The following is a 22,189-nucleotide window of genomic DNA, read 5'->3' as shown; positions in this document are numbered from 1 at the left end:
GGTTTTTTGGTCAATTGATTACTATGAGCAAAACCATGGTCTTACTACAAAAAAAATAGATTTTTCGATTAATCGTTTTTTTTAAACGTGGTCGATTAATTAATAAAATTAATTTTTATTAATTACGCACTTGTAAACTGCTGTTCACTGTTCTTTTTTATTCATATAGTATGTGTATTAAAACTATATTCATTGAGTTGAATCGAGAATCGAGTATAAAAACCTACCTGAGAACCGGAATCGAAAATGTAATTGAGAATCGGAATCGAATCGATTTGATAGCTTGTGAATAGAAATCGAATCGATTTGGAACATCTGAATCGATACCCAGCCCTACTAACCATGGTTTAACTATGGTTTTTGAAAACCATGGTTGTCAAAACCATGGTTATTTTGTGGTAACCATGGTTTTACTACAGTAACCATGGTTTTTTGGTCTTAACTGTAGTAAAACCGTGGTTAATTTTCGTAAAGGAAGCCACAAACGCCAAACATTATCCCACTATCTCTGAATAACTTGTGATTCACTATAGGTTGGTGTTGTTTACATTACATTGCGGACATTTGATACAGTTTTACTTACCGCCTGTGACTCATGACCTGGTTGGGACCGCCCCATTTCAACAAAATCCAGCGTCAAAAAAACACACAAGCACAACTCCCCTGCTAACCTGGATAAACTATATCCATTGTTTCCATAAGGCTGGGTTCTTTGGGAAGCTGAACAAGCTGAAATTTCCCTCACAAACAACAACGCACTTTTTTGGTGACGTTGATTTTGTGTCAGCTCTTGGTTGATGTGGCATGCAATATTCTGTGACTGTGGCAGTATTTTACCCCCGGGAGGGTAATGCACCATTTTCTTTTTCTGCTGGTGGGTGCTCGTCACAACATCAAACAATGCTTAGGTCACTTAGCAACGACTAACAGATGCTCTGGAGTGTCAAACGTTATGGACATCGAAAACGTTTTGCGCATGGTTTAAACTGTGAAATGTGAAGTTAATGTGAAGCAATTGAGCATAATATGCTTGGCCATTTTGATGGGGTGCTCGATCCGAGCCCTGGAGCACCCACGGGATTGGCCCCTATGTGCTTTGTCTTTATTGTAGCACTTCCATCCATGAAACAACAAGTGAGAAACCTTTTTGTTATAGCACATTCTGATGGTGTACTGGTAGGAAAGATTGATACTTTTTCGCAACCTTAAAGGTAGGGTAACAGATTTGATCCTGAAACATTTTTAGTTATGCTGGTTAAACGTCTCAACACAGTGATTGCTATCAGGATGTGAGAAGTTATAAATGTATTTGTAGAAATTTATGTCATCGGTGAAATGCGTAGGACCAAAAAATGTTCAACCAATCACAGATTTAGATCCGAAAACGGACGTTTCCTTTTTTGTCCCTCATACGTAAGCGTGATTTGATCGTGATTTTATTGCTAGGCGGCTACCGTTAACATTTTTCCAAAAATTAAAACCTACCTTTAAGTGACCAAGAGAGCGTATCTTGCCTCAATGTTCCGCCCCAAGCCAGCGGGTCATCATTGATATTTTAGTTGCGCTCTAGCTCTGAGTCTGCTGGCTGTTTGGGTTCACGCGAACTTGAAGACATCTTGCTGGGCGAGATTGTACTTTATATTTTTCATAGTTTGTGACGTGCACACAACTGCAGGCCACAGTTCATCACCGTGGGTCGCATTTCACCACCATGATGGTGCAGTGGTAATGAAAACCGGAAAACCCCAATAAGGACTTCCATTGTTCTTCTACACAGAAATTGCCCATAAAAGAAATAAAGCAAGATTGTTACATATGAATCTTTTATGTTGGGAAAAAACTTTCAGAAACTTGGCAAGGTGCATTCGGTACAGAAATACACCAAGGGTCCAACTGCTTTTTCTTCTTTGCCTATGTTTAACATGAGGAATCCAACTCTTTAACTGTGTTAAGTCAGAATGCACAGAATAGATTTAAACACTATTTTTTTGAACGCATTTCACTTCATAGGTGTTCAAATAAACACCTGTAAAAACCCAGCTAAAGTCATTTTTAGTGATTACATTATGTAGGATGATTTTATGTATAAAACGGTAACAAACTTTTTGTGAAAAATCAGCTTGATATCTTTAATATTGACCGAGTAATGGCACCATTAAAGCATTAAAATCTCTATCTTTGGTAAAAAATAGGGATGCGCTGTTTGATTGGCTGCAGATCGGTATTGGCCGATTAACAGCATTAAATGCCTCGATCGGTACTCGTTAAATTTGCCGATCTCATGAACTGATCTTTCCGTTTACGTTTATCATCATCATGCGGCTGCAATTAGAGACAATTTTACGCAGTGCAAGCTTTTTTATAACACGTTGCCCATGTGCAACGTTTCTCTCTTTGCCTTTTTAAAGAGATGTGTAATTTCGATGAGGAAGCGCTCCAGTCCAAACAGCGCGACGCGTCTTTACATACCATCAAACAGCGTATACAACACATATCTATCGCGGACAATTGTATCCTCATGCCGAAAGTTTATTGTTTGCATGAGTTTTAAAGATTTGACAGTTTCAACTTTACTTTTCCTCACAGCTGCTCTTGTCTGCGTACACCCGGCACGTGCACACACAGCAGCCTTACAGCGGCGCACAATTACAGAGCGATCTTTCTTACGTCTTAAAGCTACAGTAACCTAATTCATCTCTCAATAAAATCACTCTCTGCTCTTCACTGAAGAACTGTTGTACTTCATACGAAGGCATATTAAATTTTTCTTTGCAGAAGAAATATTTGTTGTGTGCTTATTTATTTGATTCTCTATTTAAACAATAATATACCTAATTACTGCAAGCAATATAACAAAAGCAACATCTGCGGTATTACTTTTTCTAGAAAAACTGTTAAAATATTGATCAGAGTATCCCTAGTAAAAAAGACAACTGACACCGTTATACATCAGATATGCCTACTTTTATTTTGAATGGTAGCTATAAACCTCGAAACTTTCTTTGAAACGAGCTTTGTAGACCTGGGTCTTCCCCTAAGGTATTGTAAAGTGTCCTGTATGTGAAGGTAGGTAACAGAAAGGCTGATGATAACTTTCTGCTGCACAGTCATCCTTCACATTAACCACAACATCCTTTGCTTTGTTGCGAAATCAAGTCACAGGCAGCCGTTGATGTGTGTGTCATTTGGACAACCGGTCATTGAGTAGCACTTTAAAGTAGGACTGGGCTCTGTGTTGAATATTCACAATATCTTTGTGATGATTTTTGCTGTATCACCCAGCCCTACTTAGTGGTCTTTATTTACTGCACTGGCTAGGAGAAGAGGGCCACATGCCATCAAAAAGAACCACAAAATGAATTTCAAAACATGTGAAATGCGGTCAATGCCCATTTTCTTGCATCTTCTTTTTAACCACCCTGAGACAGGAAGCAGCTGACAGACAGTTTGTTCGATCAAATCCTGACCACATGCACCACTCTGCCATTTGCCGGTCCACATTGCATCCAACAGTTTCTCCAAGAGGCTGTCATCGAACTGTCATCAAAACCCACGTTTTTCTTTCATGCATGGCCCTGATCAGCAGATAGCCTTATAAACGTTAACGTTGGTGCTGTCTAATGTCGAAGAATGTAGTTTGTCTAGCTCTCGAAGATTTCAAACCCTCAAGCCATTTAAACCGAGCTCTTCTCCTCCACACACACACACATCTTACATAAACATGCAGCAATACAAGTGAAGTTTCGTTTAATGCTTGAATGCAACGTAAGAAAGCCATCTTTGTTAAATAAACCGTTTGGTAATATCATTCAAAAACAGTCTTTTTTATTATTAATTTACGCACCCTTAGGTCTGTTCAACCTGTTTGACTTTTTTTCTTCATTGAAGCGCAGGAATATGGAGAACGTTCAACGTTCGAATGATCAAAAGTGTTTCATCAGTGCTATTTTACTATCAAAGTGCTTGCTGACTGCGTGCAAGAACTGCACAGTATTTGGCTCTGGGAACCTTAAGGAGCAACTAGACACTTGTATATGTTTGTTAACATGAAATGTTTTTGCGTTGTAGGCCCCATTTCAGATTGGGTTGAAACAGTGCGTGAGAGACGGGGTGTGTTCGCTCCCCGCTTAACTGAAGTTTTTCTTTTTTTTTATAATTAAACGTCTCTGCGTTACGTGACACAGCGATTCGATTATGAAATTCGTTGCCAACTCTTAGTAATAGATTTTTTTATCGATTTAATCTATTCGTTCTTGCAGCCCTAATCCTAATAATCACAAAAAATTTAGGGATGCTTAACGATTAATCGCGATTAATCGTTAGCAGAATAAAAGTTTTTGTTTACATCATATATCTGTGTGAACTGTGTATAATAACTTTGTATAAATAAATGTACACACATGCATGTATATGTTTTAGAAATGTTTACATGTGTATATACATTTGTATATTTATGTATAATTTATATTATATTTAAATATAAATACTTGATATATAAAAAAAAAATTCTATATATAATATACATATTTATTATACACAGTTTACACACATATGTGATGTAAACAAAACCTTTTATTCTGCTAACGATTAATCGCGATTAATTGTTTAGCATCCCTAATTATAATTTAGATTATTATTAGGGCTGTCAAAAGATTAATCGCGATTAATCGCATCCAACATAAAAGTTTGTGTTTACATAGCATATGTGTGTGTACTGTGTATAAATATTATGTATATATAAATACACACACATTCATGTATATATTTAAGAAATATTTGCATTTAAATACTGTATATACATTTCTATAATTTATATTATATATAAATATAAATATTTTATATACAAATATAACAATTTTTTCTTAAATATATACATGATTGGGTGTGTTTTTATATATAAATAATAATTATACACAGTACACACACATGTTATGTAAACACAAACTTTTATTTTGGATGCGATTAATCGCGATTAATCTTTTGACAGCCCTAATTATTATTAATCTAATGTATATTTGGCTATTGGTACAAATATACCCGTGCTACTTATAATTGGTTTTGTAATCCACGGTCACATATTTAATTTAATTTATAATTGTGAAAAAAATTTGTGTGCTTCCCAACGAGTTTGATCTCAGCCTTGATATGCAATCATTAAGGCAATTATATTTAATAGGCTGTAATTGTTAACGGTAACAATTCCTAAAGTATGTGTCAGTATTTAACCTGTATGGTTGGTTTTAACTGCTGTTTGTCCTCAACTTTTTGGCAGCTATAAGACTGGTTGGTTCTGGTTGGTCTCTATTATTCATCCCCTGCAAAGTTACTCACACTGACTATTAATTATATTGGATTTCGTACTTCAAAGTGCGTCATTTTTTTTTGGCATGTGACGCATGCTCTTCCTTTAAAAGCATTTCCTCTCTTGTGGTTTGTTTTTCTGTGCATTACTGCACCAATGCTTCTGAATTTATTTGCTGTCTCATGGTTTCTGGAGAAAATCTATTGAGATAAAGAACTGCAATTTAAAAAACTATGCATAAGCAATTCATTGGCTGTAACTAAGTTGATATAAGTCACCAGTTTTCATTGCAATGCCACTGTTAATGACAGAGCTTATAGACTCTGCTGTTGAATCTCTTATGTAGGAGTGTGAAAGGAGCACACAAGCCAGCTCATTGAAGCGTTGAGCGGTGCGAGCCCTTGGGTTAGCGGTGCAAGGCTCAGACATTGGTTGTTATTTATAGCCGGCCACCTGCAGGCCACACACGTGTGAGGAACCTTGGGTAAACAGAGCCAGAGCACGGCATACGTCAGAGCCGTTCGTGTGTATGAAGGGAAATAACGCGGCGTGTCGTGTTTCGGTTCACTGTGTGCTTTTTCTTCCGCTGCAGGGATTTGGCATTTCACTCCAAAATCACGTCACCCTCACTGTCGCCTCCACACCTCCGGTACCTCCAATGAAAGGTCACTAGGAGTAATGTAACTAGAATTACATTCATAGACAAAATGATAATCACTTTTACCTTCATTTAGTTCAAGTCTTTAAGTTATTCAGTAGTTTTATAGCTTTATAGAACCTAAGTATGCAAACAAAAGATTCAAAGGATGCACTTGCATAGTAGGATTAAAAAATACTATAGAAGTCAATGCTGGCCAATCAGGGACAAAGCGCTTTTCAGATCGATGAACTTTGTACAAAATGAATGCGTTTGAGGAAGGCAGGATATCTGGAGGCTATATAGTGATTTCTTGAATTTGTACAATGAGCCTTAAGAACAAAATATGATCCTGTTTAGGAAAAGAAAAGCTTTATTTCATATCAGGATATATAGTAGGTGGCCTTTTGTGGCTGTTAAACACATTCGACCACATGAGCGTCTACACCACAAAACCAATCCGGTCGAATGCGTTGTTTTTTCAACTACTACAGAATGTGGTCGAAAGTGGACGAGCTCAAAGGTTTTACACCCCATTAACATCTGTATTTAGCATTTTCCACTTGTGAACAACCGTCTTAATATCAGGTGTAAACAGCCCCTATGGAAGGCCCTGAGAGCCACCTAATAGTGTGAAGTTTACACCAATGTTTGTCACCCGTTCTTAACTCGATATTCTTAACTGATATTATAGAGATGCCAAGATAAGAGGTGATTCGTTTTGTGTTTTTTCCATGTCTTCAAATAAGAGTAAATCTCTTCTATTGTAAAAATTTGAAATGTCTCCTCATTTTCCAGTTTTAACTTACCCACTGCTTGTAACAGACAGTCTGCTCCCATCTCTTCTCATTGCCTATATTGGCTGCTATTCTCTTCTGTCAACAGAAAATCTCAATACCGCAGTCAGAGAATCCAAATGAGCTACGAACGTTTACGTTCTACCTGTCCAACGTGGGGAAGGACAACCCCCAGGGCAGCTTCGACTGCATTCAGCAGTACATTACAAGGTAAGAGTGAAAACAAAGCATGTTTATTTAAACTTGCTGAAAATTCACATGCTTAAGTTAGCGTAACAATTTCAACTGCGTTTTGGAGTAAGTTGTGTTGCCATGGAAACCAATTTTATCAATGTTATTCAAGTTTTCCCTAATGTTGGGAACTCTGTGATTGCATTCATGTCTTTCGCATCGTTTCAAGTGCCATCTGTTCCTATTACTGTTCATCTCTGGCTGAACACCAGAACAGAGAGGATAAATTAAATTTGGCCAATTGTCCAACCAGACGAGAAATCTAACTGCATTCTTGTGGTTTAATGTCCTCTGTTGTTTGTAATAAAGGGTCATTTGAAGTTCATAAATGATACTTTCTTGTAAACTCTTAAATTCTGTAAAGACACTATACGACAGTAATAGAAAGCAAAAGAGCAGTGGTCTCCAAGGTTGCCCGCACAGAGTCTGTGAGGTGCCTGCCAAAGCACATTCTATTAATAGTCTCGATTGATTGATTGATTTTTATATTAGTATTGCTGCTTTTATGCTTGTTAACACTTTTTTTTACTTTTCATAAACTGGGAAACATTAATTATCACAATATGTTCAATTATAAGTGTCAGAAACAAAACCTCACCTCATAGGAGAAAAGCGATATGTAAAATGACTTTGATAATGTAAAATCTCTAGAGCAGTGGTCTCCAAGGTTGCCCGCACAGAGTCTGTGAGGTGCCCACCAAGCACAGCCTCTCGTACCTTATTGCTTAAATATATCATACCTGAATATACTCCTACATTTTAAGAAAACTGTATATACCTTCATAATTATACATGTATGTGCCTTACATACATTTACACACCCCATGTATCCATACAAAAACATTTATAATTATACACGTGCGGTTTGTTAACATTTTAAACAATAATAAAACATATCAACAAGTAAAATAAAGTTGTGAGTAGACTATGTCGAAAAGTAGCCCTCCAGATTGTTTTATTCATTGTTGTAGCCCATGATTACAAAAAAGGTTGTAGACCCCTGCTCTAGAGGTTTCAAAATACTAGTCATGTCACATTTTACCTTTTTAAATGGCCTCAGGAAAAATTGGGAGTCACATACTCATACTCCCTATTCAGACCACCAGCGATTTTCTCACTGCGTTGCCCATCTCTTTCAATAGCCATGTTTCCATCACACTGATTTTATGCAAATTTTAAAGTATAGTATTAAAAACGAGTGATGGAAACAATAAAAGCAAAGTTTATATGCACGCTTTAGAGCAGTGGTTTTCAATCTTGTCCTAGGGGACCCACAGCTCTGCATATTTTGTATGTCTCCCTTAACTGACACACCCAGATCTGTTCATGGATCTCTGCCTTAATGAGCTGATGATCTGAATCAGGTGTGTTAGATAAGGGAGACATGCAAAATGTGCAGGGCAGTGGGTCCCCTAGGACAAGATTGAAAACCACTGCTTTAGAGGCAGTTCATATGTTGCACCTGAAAACGCTAGGCACGTAGGTTTTTGTGACATGACCTGCGGTGCGCTTGAAAAGTTGAAAAGTTTTTAACCCGATGTGGATGCGCTTGAAAAAAACTATCACGTTGCACCACATCGCGACGCATCACTTCCATTATGAATGTGCATACCACATGCCTACATTTGAAATAACGAACTTGAGTGCGCAAAAGACGCAATATGTGAATCACCCCTAAGGTAACAGTGAACAATGGGAGATGGAAACCCATTTTGCCTGAAACATTGACACCTGTGTTATTAATTATCACAATGGTTCAATTATAAGTGTCAGAAACAAAACCTCACCTCATATGAGGAAATGGATATATAAAATGATTTTGATAATGTATACAAATGTTATATACCTACGTAACATGGGTACATTAAACCCATGTTACTGAAAAGTTAGAAACATTGCCAATCATGTACTACATGATTTTCTCTAAAATCTTGTCGACACTGGGTCCAATCGCTTCCTAATTTGTGTAGAGAAATCCAGCCTGAAGTTTCCAGAACTAAAGCACAAACTAGTATTTCAGCATTTTATCTCGCGCAAAGTTCATCGTTTCATGAAATCTGTCGGCTTCTTTAATTTGGGTGTCTGAGCTGAAGAATGTCGTACAAAATTTCAATTTGACCTTTTTGTTTGTAGATTTATGTGTTAATCGGCTCTATCAAAGAATTAGTCAGAAATTTCAACATTAGCAGCCAGTTACACATCATCATTGAGAAATTTGTCATTTAGCTGACACTTTTATCCAGACAAATACGCTTATTAAAGGGTAAGGTCTTGCCTCAAACAATCTGAAGTTATCTACTCATTCAAATACGTAATTATATTGATAATAATGGGAGCTGTGTGTGCGTTTGCATCTGGTATAGACAGCATAAGGGCACACAGCTGAAAGACATTTGGCAGCGATTTGGGATGAATGACCTGGTCAGATGCATTGCTGTATGATTGCACCTTATTTAAAACTGATAACTGGCTGGTTAATGTGGGTGGTGGCAACATAATCCACTTGCATTTACATTTGGAGTGTCTGACTGGTTTGGTCTTTCCCCAGTGAAGGGAGCATACAGCTGGACTGCTTGGGAGGGATCCAGGATAAAATCACGGTGTGCGCCACAGATGACTCCTACCAGAAAGCCAGGCAAAGCATGGCTCAGGCCGAGGAGGAAACCCGTAGCCGAGGAGCTATCGTCATCAAGCCTGGTGGGAGATACGTGGGTAAGTAACCAAAGATGACCCACTCATTTTTTGTAACTTACTGTTTGTTTTTTTTACATAAAATAAAATGTAAAGAACATTCTGTGAAAATATAAACTTTTATTTAGACAATGTCAACGATTTAAATCAATGATTAAAATCAAATTTTGATGCTCTAAATTTCATAATTCGATTATGAAACTTTACTCTGGATTTCACAGACAGGGTCACAAATGCCTTGTTTTAAAGAGTAACACACACTTTAAATTAGCAGCAAATTATTGTTATTGTTTGAAAGTTTGTTGTAGCCTCTTTTTTTTTACGCAAGCCACAACTTCTTTAATGCTAGATCAAGAACTTAATTTTGGCCATCTGCTCATCGAAAGTCAATTTTTACTCAAGCCTCAAGTCTGTCCGTCTACTCCATTTTCCGTCTCCATGTCTGGAACTTGCATGCTGCATAATTTACGAAGCTGTCTGTACCAATGCTCATGATGACAGTGCCTAAAAATATTACCCAGAGAAACCTGGCGACTCGAATACAACCTGCACAGAAACATCAATACTTCACCAGAGAACTTCAGCGATCGGTCAGTTTAATATCTTTCTGTTGCTGCGTTCAATAAAGCATGCCGTAATGAACTAAAACTGCCAAGCTGACCTGTACAATATTCATGAACCAGAACGTGACACACCACATGCTTTCAACACATTAGCTGTCACGTATTCGTCAACCGTGATTAGGTTAAGCCCTGTCACGTCCTGCACGTAGAAATTAAATACTTACCTGATCCTGTTGTATTTATGACCAATGACCGATCTAAACCCATATTAGTTATCTTTTTCACCTATCCACCCGATTGATATGCCACCAACTGAAACACTGAAGTGAAGTAATATATCTGGTGCATTTGTTCTGACTAAATGATAAGTGTTAAAACATGTAAGCCCGGATGATATTAACTCCTGTTTTAGTGAAAAACTGCGAACTCTTCTGTTTTAATGTCAAATGATCGTCTTTGAAATTTTAGAGATTAAACGCTGCCATCTAGATGATACTTTAAACTTCAAGCAAGTTTTCACACTCCCATCCGAAGCACATGCAATGAAGCAGCCGGCTCCTTTTCGTTTATGAACATGACATAATCAAAGACAAATTACGTTTTTTTTTATTGCTTTTTTCTGGGAAAACCGACCCGACAGCTCAAATTATAAATCATTATAAGCGTATTGTGAATTGGAGAAAGGTAAGGAGACCATTTTAAACAGATTTTTAAAAATCATATTCAATAACCGATCTTTAAGGAACACGCCCACATTTTGGGAATTTAGCTTATTCACCGTATCCCCCAGAGTTAGATTAAGTCCATACATACCTTTCTCATCTCCCTGTGTGCTGTAACTCTGTCTGACGCACCCACCACTAGCTTAGCTTAGCACAAAGACTGGAAGTGAATAGCTCCAGCTAGCAAACTGCTTCCAATAAGTGACAAAATAATGCAAACATTTTCCTATTTATATGTTGTGATTTGTATAGTCACACCGTGTACAAATAACAAGGTCATATGAGACACAGCCATCTTTTAACCGTATACATACTGGGAACTCTATTCTCAGAAGGCGAAGCACTGCTACTTGGGCGGAGTGATTTGCTCGCAGCACCCGAGAAGCCCCCTGGTGAGGAGTAAAGAGTTCAGTCAGAGTTGTGCAAATCACTCTGCCCAAGTAGCAGTGCTTCGCCTTCTGAGAATACAGTTCCCTGTATGTTTACTGTTAAAAGATGGCTGCGTCTCATATGACGTTGTTATTTGTACATGGTGACTATACAAATCAAACACATAAATAGGAAAATGTTTGTGTTATTTTGTCACTTATTGGGAGCAGTAAGCTAACTGGAGCCATTAACTTCCAGCCTTTGTGCTAAGCTAAGCTAGCGGGGTCTGCGTCAGACAGAGTTACAGCACGCACGGAGATGAGAAGGGTATGTATGGCCTTATCTAACTCTGGGGAATACGGTGAATAAGCTAAATTCCCCCCCAAAAATTACTGATTGCAGCTTTAATAATACAATGAAGTAGAGATGTGCAATATAGCAAAATTATCGAAATTCTGCATATGTGCCTAACATAATATTCAATGGTTAGCAACAAATAAGCGATTTAATTTAAATAATTTATAAAGTAACGTATGTCGATGTAATTTAGGATAATTTAGTATCTGGCAAGGTGTATGTTCGGATATGCGTACATGATGGCAGTGATGTTTATTTATTTAGTTTGTTTACGTTGTTAAATGTCTGATTTATTTTATGCAACAGTAAAACATGGCTGTCCACTTTCAGAAGTTGTTGTGATGCTTTCTTTTCCAAGAAATGTGAAATGTATTTTAAAGTGGAAATTTCGCAAGATTTTAAGGTGTCAAATAAATCTTTGGTGTCCCCAGAGTACACATGTAAAGTTTTAGCCCAAAATACCATATGTTATACTTGCCACAGTACGTGTGAGCAAAAATGGGCAGTTTCTGGGTGTGTATTTCAAAATGCAAATTAGTACTGCAATAAATGGCAGTGTTGTGGTTGGATAGTGAAGATTAAGGGGCTGTATTATCCCCTTCTGACATCACAGGGGGAGTCAAATGTCAATTACCTATTTTTTTCCACATGCTTGCGGAGAATGTTTTACCAAAACTAGGATACTGGTTTGATCTTTCCCACATTTTCTATGTTGGTAGAAGCAATGGGGACCCAACTATAGCACTTAAACATGAAAAAAGTCAGATTTTCATGATATGTCTCCTTTAATACAATTTAAATACAATATTTCTTTTTCAACCCTGTCGAATACCACATTAGTTAGTATGCTATAGCAATTTTCTACAATATCACACAGCCCTATGTTGGAGTGTATTTTTAACCAAATGAATTTTAAAAAATCTCTATTTTGACCGATTTTCTATCTCTGCCGTTTAGGTAAGCGGGTGCAGATCCGGAAGCCCTTAATGGGCGTATCCGACGTGGCTCCGTCGCGGCGGACCTCGAGACCCGTTATTGTCTCCAGCAGTCAGAAAAAGAGCCCACCGCGGCCGCTGAGGGAACGGCTGGTGCACTTACTGGCCCTCAAACCCTACCGCAAACCCGAACTCCTGGTGCGGCTCACCAAGGACGGTCTCTCTCCTCAGGACAAGGAGACGTTAGACAGCCTCCTGCAACAGGTTTGTTTATTTCCATTTTTATTTTTCATGCAGCTGGTGGCAATTACTGATTATATGATCCTCACAGAAGCATGAGTGACATTTTAAACTGTAAATCACATTTATGGATATGTCCAGAAACTGGCTATGTTTGAAATTGTAAATCGTAGTTGATGTTAAAACATCATGTCGTTTCACTTGAATGTAAAAGTTTTGGCCAATGGCTTTGTGGGATGCAGTATCCCTTTTGTTATATATGTGACACTGGATGAACCACAAAACCAGTCATAGGTCGCACGGGTATATTTGAAGCAATAGCCAACAATCCATTAAAGGTACAGCGTGTAATTTTTAGAAGGATCTCTTGACAGAAATGCAAAATAATTTATAAAACTATATTATCAAATGTTTATAAAGACCTTTCAAAATTAACCATTATGTTTTATTACCTTAGAATGAGACGTTTTTATCTACATACTGAGGGTCCCCTTACATGGAAGTCGCCATTTTGTGCCACCATGTTTCTACAGAAGCCCTTAACGGACAAACTTTTTTAACTGGGTTGTCTCCGAAGATGACATGTTTGTCCGGTTGTGGCTACCATAGCTACTCTATGCATTTCAAAAGCCAGGGGTGAGCTGTGAACTGAGCCATTGGTCACAATTCGCAACCTCACCACTAGATACCCCTAAAAAATAAGATATTTTGTAATTTTCCTACTGTAAATATATACATTTATTTATCATTTAGTAATGTGTTGACTATTTGGACAACTTAAAATGTGATTTCTCAAGGGTTTTTTTTGCACCCTCAGATTGCAGATTTTCAAATAGTTGAATCTGGGCCAAATATTGTCCTATCCTAAAAAAAAAACACAAATTAATGGAAAGCATATTTATTTTATTTATTTATTTATTTGATTTATTTATTTAAATCTCAATTTTAAAAATTGACTGGTCCGGGGTCACATCTATTTTACAGACAGTGTATCAGGTCAACCAAGTACCTTTACTGTGCATGCAAAATGCAAACACTGACCATAAATAGCCAAAGCATTTTTCTATTGCCTTGTTGCTGATTCAATAGGTTCAGCACTATTTTTGCAAGCATGTTTGCTGTGCGTTTCCTGCATACTTCAATTAATATGGTAATGTGCTATTTTGAGCATGGCCACTGATGCATAGACTAAGCTGTGTGTGCGCAGTATACATACTGTAAAAATAGTACAAGCGGTATGGTAGTAAGCTATTCTAGGCATAGTCAGTACGCCAGGATTGAAATGGTTTAGTCATTTTGAACCGTTTAGAATTTTGATGTATAAACCAACACGCATTTGTTATAAGACGAACACTGCAGACTCCTGTATTAGGCCAAGTGCACTAAACACAGATGTCATTAGTTTTTTTGTGTGTGTGGAAAAGCCAAAGACTGAGGCCTCTTGTTTCATTTTGCTTTTTTCACGTTATAGGTGGCTAACCTAAATAGTAAAGACAGCACCTTCACATTGAAGGATTGTTTGTTTAAGGAAGTTCAGAAGGATTGGCCTGGTTACACCGAAGTGGACCAGCAGATTCTGAAGAGAATTCTTGTACGGTAAGTTTCGGTTGCTATCTCCTGTATGCGATTGTATTTATATGTATACACTACACTGTCACGTTATTGTACCTATATGGTGGCGGCAACTGTAGATTTTCTCTTTGTTTTGCTAATGTGAACAGTATACCTTTGTGTTCCTTTTGTAGTCATGTGGCTATGACCTTTTCTTCTCCTGTTTATGAGAGGTGATATGAAACCAGTGTAGGCAAATGTTAACATTAGCATTTGCTGTCTGCATATCTGCATTTCGGCTCTACATGGAAAAATCTGTGTTCCCATGAACTCTGCTTGTGGATTACAGGTCCCTGGTTGCTAAATATAAAGAGGATGTGCTACGTGCTAGGCTGGGAAAAACATGGCGCGTGCTTTATCTGCACAAAACGAAAACAAAATATTTGTCCCAAGCAAACGCCAGGCATGCAGTAAAAGAGGCACTTGCTCGTTCGCCAACTTGCACTTTAAACCTCAGGGTTACACTTATCAGCTGACTGTGTTTTTATGTCCGTATACCCCCTCTCGTGCCTTCCTACATTTCCATCTGCTTTGCTTGAACACCCGGCTGTCACGCAAGAGCTGTGGCTGTTGTGAAGTTAGGAGGTTAGTGATGCAACCCTATTCTTGCACATGCTGATCTGTCTATGTGTGGCACAGGACCAAGGTCCAACCATGCATGGGCACACCACAGCAGCTCACGCCCACCCACCTACGTGCAAGCACAGTGTTGATCCCGAGTTTCAGATGAGTTGGCCCCTGTGTCAGACTGCCCTCTGTTGACATGCCCACAGCTCCCCTAGACCCAACACATGCTTACAACACTGCGTTAAAGGATTACTCTACTTTCTTAATAAAAAATCCTGCTAATTTACTCGCCCCCCATTTCGTCCAAAATGTTGATGTCTGTCTTTGTTTAGTCAAAAAGAAATGTTTCCACGGGTAACATTCCAAGATTTTTCTAAAATTTAAAAGCGTGATGAGTGATTTTTGAAAAACACTTTGGAAAAGTGAGTCCGGCCGAGTACCAAAACACACTTGTAGCCAATCAGCAATAAGGGCTGTGTCTACAAATCGACATTGTTGCCTGGTTTGCGTATGTGTGGGGCGGGTCTATCAAAAGAAGGTCCAGATTCTATTGAGGTAGGGGTGTTTAGGTGATTTCAAATGTCAACATTGTCCATCAGAGATCATGCACCGCACCTTTAATAGACTTTATTGGACCTCAACAGTTTAAATGCGGTTTAAATGGCAGTTTCAACACCGCTTTGAAGGTCTCTAAATGATCCCAAATGAGCCATAAAGGTTTTTTATATAAATGCACTTTTATACCACAACTTCTCATCTTGCACCAGCCTGGTAATGCGCCAGCGCGACCTTACTTAATGTGTAAGCACATCGAAAGGTCTCGCGTCACAAATGTGAAAGACGAGAATTTGTGGTTTAAAAGTGCATATGTTTACTTTTTCTTGCCAAAAATGACAATCGCTTTGCTAAATAAGACCCTTATGCCTCGTTTTGGATAGTTTAGAGCCCTTTGAAGCTCAGTGAAACTGCAGTTTTAAACTGCATTTAAACCGTAAACCGTTGATCCAATAAAGTCCATTAAATTTAGAAAAATCCTGGAATGTTACCCTCAAAAAACTTAATTTCTTCTCGACTGAACAAAAGAAAAGACATCAACAATTTGATTGACATGGGAAAGAGTAAATTATCAGGATTTTTTTAATAAGAAGTAGAGTATTCATTTAAGCAATGGTTATAAGAATGTAATAAATACACAAAATTATGCGATTTTTAGGGATGTTAAAAGCTGCAACTCTTTTTGGTAATAAATGAAGAGTTCAGATGCAAAAGCCGCTAAACGCCATCTCTGTCTAAAATGAGATTATATTATGATTGTAACAGAAATACTCTCGACACGTTTTATACATTCATTAGAGCTGTCGCGATTGCTTTTTAAATTTGTGTTCTCACCACTGATCTATATAAATGACTGGATTGCGCATAGAACGCTTAACGTAATATCGTGAGGTGAAGGCAGTGCAGAGTTCGAACGGCCATCTTGGTATTTCCAACCGGCAGAGGGCGTCATTGACTTCCATTCAAAATCATGATCCAATTTCACCCGCTTTACAGCGTATCAGTCACAGAAGGTTCATTTTTAGGATATGTGTACGTAAATGAATTGTTAATTCTGGTGTTATATGCAACGTTTATGTTTTAATCGGGCAGGATAATGGATTTATAAAAACTTTAAGGTGAGTGTGTCTGCTGCATTCCGTTAATGACACGGGTATAAATAAAGTTATTTTTTTTTACAGTAAGCTGCAATGTCAGCGTTATTTCTCTGAATAAGTTTAGGTAACTTGTAAAGATAACAGAATTACAAAACCAGCAAATTATTGCATGGACATACGGTACAAACAAAGCATGATTTTTTTATTTAGATTTCAGAATGAGCACGTTTGTCATTCATTCTAAACATGCTGCGGTCTGTCTGCTGATCTGATAACTAGCCATGTTTCCATCCACATGTTTTTATCCGAATTAAGTGATATCGAATGAAAAATGCCTTATGGAAACAGTAAAATTCGATTGAATTTCATGAATATCGACTCAAAAGAAATACGTTCGATCTCATCGGATTTTTTCTTGATCGATATGTGGCTTATGCGATAAACGCTGATGGAAACGTTATTTGCCGAATAAATAATGATTTGCGATTAAGGTTTAGGTCATTTTATGGTTGCAACCCACACACAAAACAAAGAAGAAAAAGTTTTAGGTCCGCTCTGGTGGCACACATGGCGTGTGTCAACAAAGTCATATGTAAGTGGACACACGACGAGACGAGATTCATTTAAAATTTAATTTACCAGAGAAAATAACGGCTATTTTAGAGCTGAAGATCTTTGCCCGAACCCGATGGGTTCGGTCGGATTCGGGCTTCATTTCTAACATTTTCAACGGGCTCGTGCTCCGCCTTTGCACGGTAAATGAGCGGTCAAGTTCAATCCTGCTGAATGCCCTATCAGTAAGCGCAGGACCACGCTGAAGCCATTTACAGTGGATTTAATAATTTCCTCAACAAAAATGTAGCCTAATCATGGTGAGTAAAGGTTTTTTAATGTTTAACTAAATACATAATTTAGACAGAGGATATAGACTAATGTTGGCATGCCGAAGCAAATCCCACGGAACCTTTATCTTAATTTCGTTATTCTCAAATAACCATCTTATTCAGAATGTATTATCTTAATTTAATTCGTTAAGAAATTATTGTTTTTATTGGCATGTTGGCCTATTTATAATTTATTGCATATGCCTATTAAGAACGAGATGTTAGTTACAGAATACAGATGACTTATTTTTTTTCTTTGTTTCAACTTCCAAGTGACGTGTAGCCCAGTTAGTCATTAATATATAATGTTAAAACATTTGTAAATTACTCATTCTTGATAAAAGCTGTTTGCGTGCGCACATTTAAATAATATCTGGCTGTAAACGGGTTCGGGCTTTTAAAAAGCTTTCAATCTAAATGTGCTTTCGGGTTCGGGCTGCATTCTGTCGGGCTCCGGTTATTTCAGGCCTAACTTTTAAGGCACGATTACAGCTCTATTTTAGATAGCAAAAATCTAAGAAATGCCATAATTTATTAGGAACTCGCAAAGGAAATGTCCAACAATGGTTATGACAAGACGTGGGACGTCCTCCGGAGTAAATGTAAGGTGCTCAAACAGCGATATGTGTTTAAAAAAAGAGAGTTATCTCGCAACGGTGCCAGAGGGAAAATAAAAGCAAATTCGACCTTGATGAGATGGATCCTTGGCCAAAGAACCCTCGTAGTTTCATTGGCTTCCAATATTAACAGCTCAGGAAATATATTTGTCGTTCTCATTTACGTAAAGCATTGATCCGGACTATCATTTCACGTTAATGCCTCCGTTGTCGTCGGGCATTTACATGCATCTGCATAATCATAGCAATTTGATGTTAACGTCATTTTCTTATTATTATAGCTTGATATGTCGCTATCAGCTCAGCTGGCACATAAGCACTTATAACTTGTATGGCGCAACCCATTTTGTCTAGCAAAACTTTGTTCGCAAATGTTTGCTTAAATATTGTGCGATTCAGTGTGAAAATGAATGGAAACACCTTCAAATGTCTCAAATCAATTCGATATACCAATTTGATCGCAAAACAGCATGTGACGTCATTACGTACAGGTTTTTATGCGCTTTAAAGCCGTTGGATGGAAACACACTTTCACCCGCTTTATTCGCATACGTTTTTTTTACCGAACTTCAGATAATTCGATTGACAAGTGGATGGAAACTTGGCTACTGTAATAAAGATGAATGTAAAATAACTGTTTAACAAGCAAAATGTAGAACATTCAGTAAATAACTATGTACATGCTTAGGACGTTTGCATTGTAATGTACAGGGAGACTTCAGATATAAAAACAGATACTAGTAAAGTGATGTTTTTATCATTAAAATCTGATAACGTCCATTGATTTAATAGAATGTTTGGGTTTACCAACATGGCTGCGCTGTGGCTTCACATTTGTAGCGTCATGCGCAATCCAGTCATTTATATAGATCAATGGTTCTCACGCTAAAATAACAACGGTTTCCTCCACACCACTAGTAGGCATGAACCTTATGTCTATCACCGTCTCTAAAGTGAAAGGGGTCTAAAGTATGGGAGTACTTCAGATCAGATGGTAATAAAAGGGTGGTTTGTAAACATTAGGTTTCGTTATCATTAGACTGTAATGGCTTTTAGATTCTTCCTTTTATTTGCTACACACAAGTTTTGATATCCACACCAAATGCACATTATAGTTATTTTTTTCTACTTTTATTGCACACAAACCAGTAAATTGTTGTAATTTAAATCTTTCCCCGCCAGGGTTTTAAAAAAATTCCAGCGCCAGCATTTTTTTATAATTTTCCACAAAGGTTGTTTGCTTTTCACAAAAGCATTTTTGGTAAAGGAGTTTTGTAAGCAATCAGATTCAGAACGATGAACAAACCATACTAAATTTAAACTGTTTTTGAATCAGTAGATGTTTAACTCATTCTCTGCCCATTGACATTATGGTAATCTGTAATACCGCGATTGTCCACTAGATGTGCTCTTACCCTATTCATAAAAAACTGAAGCAAAAAAGCATTTTTTAATTTTACGTGTATTTTTTGTTTATCATTCTAAATCTGATCTCTAAAAAACTCACAAAAATGCAATTATTATTTTTTTACATTTATTTTTGAAAAAAAAATACCCATATTTAAAGGGGACATATTATGAAAATCTGACTTTTTCCATGTTTAAGTGCTATAATTGTGTCCCCAGTGCTTCTATCAACCTAGAAAATGTTAAAAAGATCAACCCAATAACTTAGTTTTGGTAAACCATTTTCTGCAAGCATGTGAAAAAATAGGTCATTGTAATTTGGCCCTTATTGTGATGTCAGAATAAGGTAATACCGCCCACTTTATCTGCACTATCCAACCACAGCACAACCATTTAGTATGGAGAGAAAGAGAGAGATAAATTATTTCACAGCACAATTGAGCTTCAATTGCAACAAACCACCATCATTGTGATCAGTGGTTGCACTTCATCCGCTCATTTGCATTTTAAATGACACACCCAAAACGGCACACTTTTGCTCAGACCTATTTTAGACTTAGTTTACATCTTTAAAAAAATCTCATAATATGTCCCCTTTAAGAGTTTATAAACTGAGAAAAAAATAAAGATAGGATAAACCCCCCCCCCCGTTTTGTTTGTTTATTTATTGTTTGTTTGAAAGCAGAGGGTCCTTTCTTTCATTTGATATATTTGTTTGTTTATATATTTTTAGAAGAAAATTTTCCTGGAAGGACTTTTTTGAAACTTTTGTGAAAAATGCTGCCGGGCAACCTTTAAAAAAAGGCTGGCGGGGAATGATTTAAGTGTTTTATAAGTTGAGTAAGAGCGCCACCTAGTGGATAATAGTGAAAAATAGATTGCCGTAAAAACTCTTTATTGGCAAGGAAATGTTTTCTTCTAATTGATGAGATAACTTGTCAATGCATTGTTTCCCATACTTTGATTAATTCGTGGCGCACCACTTGCTGCCACAAATACATTTTTCATGTTAACCAAATTTTTATTTAACTATTTAAACTGCTTTATTCACTGTTGTGAGCACTTAGCGGCGCCTTTCTTGGGCGCGCTCTATCTCTGCTGCATACAGCGCCTCGATGGCATCTCTCTTACGTGACAGTAGGTGAAACAATTAAAAGTTGGCGGTGTTTTCCACGTGCGTTCCTCTGTGTACTTGCCTTTTCACGTAAACGTCAACAGATGTTACTGCCAAAGAAAACTGCTGATCGAGTTTATCATGACTTAACGAAAGGTTAGCAGTGTTGTCCCACAAACACACTGGTTTTCTGTGTGCTTTTGCGCGAGCTCTCTCCCTCCCTATAGTGCGGTATGTCCACACATGCTCTGTAGTAACTCTGAGGCTGTTTAAACTTGGCATTAACATGCGTTTTCGTCGATCGGATCACAAGTGAACAATGTTAATGCCAGGTGTAAACGGTGTTCAAAACATTTTGAACGTGTCCACTTTCGACCACATTCAGAGGTAGTCGAAACCACTTTCGATCGGATAGCTTTTGTAGTAAACACACATGTGGTTGAATGTGTTTGATCAGCCACACGCAACCGCCTTCTCTCTGCCCATTTATCTAATCTGAGGTACTAAACACTAAGTTTCACGTCTTTTCTGACTTCTAGCGTGAACACACGTGAACAGCATTATTTTTACCCTTTCATTGATAAAACTAAAGCGGAGGATCTCCGTAGTTTTGTTTTTAAAGCGTGTGAATGTTGCACGATCCTATTTCATCAATTGCGATTTAGGGAAAGCTCTAACATATACACGTACAAAACTCTATGCAGCACTTCTCTAAGTTTACTTGCTAAACAAGCAGTGGACTCCGACATAATATTAGTTTGCGTCCATATAAACTCATAATTACTCCCGCTCGCGTTTGAATGACAGCAGAGAGACTCGCCCACCGTCTCACAGACCACCCCCTCACAGTATTCAGGACAGAAGCGGTCGAAAGTGGACAAAAGAGACGGATTTTAATACCAGGTGTAAACGTAATGTGTCTCACTCGTCCACTTGTGATCCGATCGATGAAAACACATCTTAATACCAAGTGTAAACAGCCCCTCTGTGTAACAGCAACCGTGTATTCTCTCATATTTTTTAATTTGTGCCGAATTGTCTGCGCTATACGCCATCTACAATAATACTATCACCCGCATTTACAATTAAAAGCGCTCATAATGCAACAAGACAAGAAGAGCTTTTTCTCGGATTGTTTTGATCTTGTCATCTGCTCTGTTTAAACTGATGGTTCTCTTTCTGTGTCATTCTCAACAGAAAATTGTTTAAGCCTCAGAGTGGTACTCCAGCGTCAGGGGAGAACCCGGTCAGCCCTCAAAAAGAGCCGGCCAGCAGTTCACCCTCTCAGGTCAGCCTCAGGACATCAACTTATGAAAGATATACGTGACCCTGTCTGTGAAATCCAGGCTAAAGTCTCATAAACTAATTTTGAGATTAGCGACATCAAATTTTTTTAATCTTTGGCATGACCTTACTCGGTCAATATTAATTTAGTTCATTTTGAACATCCCTTTACTGTTTATTTGGTTGTAAGCAGCCACAGTTTTATAATC

The 22,189-nt window shown here is 37.7% G+C and overlaps 1 protein-coding gene across 1 annotated transcript in view; it reads left to right on the top strand.

Moving 5' to 3' along the window:
- Positions 1-22,189, top strand: part of ell (elongation factor RNA polymerase II) — a 40,197-nt gene that overhangs the window by 11,715 nt on the left and 6,293 nt on the right. The window contains exons 3-7 of the mRNA XM_065246576.2: positions 6,825-6,946; positions 9,516-9,679; positions 12,627-12,868; positions 14,316-14,440; positions 21,894-21,984. Of these exons, the coding sequence (XP_065102648.1) occupies positions 6,825-6,946; positions 9,516-9,679; positions 12,627-12,868; positions 14,316-14,440; positions 21,894-21,984 (744 nt within the window). The remainder of the gene's footprint in view (positions 1-6,824; positions 6,947-9,515; positions 9,680-12,626; positions 12,869-14,315; positions 14,441-21,893; positions 21,985-22,189) is intronic.

Source organism: Paramisgurnus dabryanus, chromosome 24 (assembly GCF_030506205.2).
Source record: "Paramisgurnus dabryanus chromosome 24, PD_genome_1.1, whole genome shotgun sequence".
NCBI classification, from domain to species: Eukaryota; Metazoa; Chordata; class Actinopteri; order Cypriniformes; family Cobitidae; genus Paramisgurnus; species Paramisgurnus dabryanus.
The sequence above is the reverse complement of the archived record's forward strand: the minus strand, read 5'-3'. Positions and strand labels throughout refer to the sequence as shown.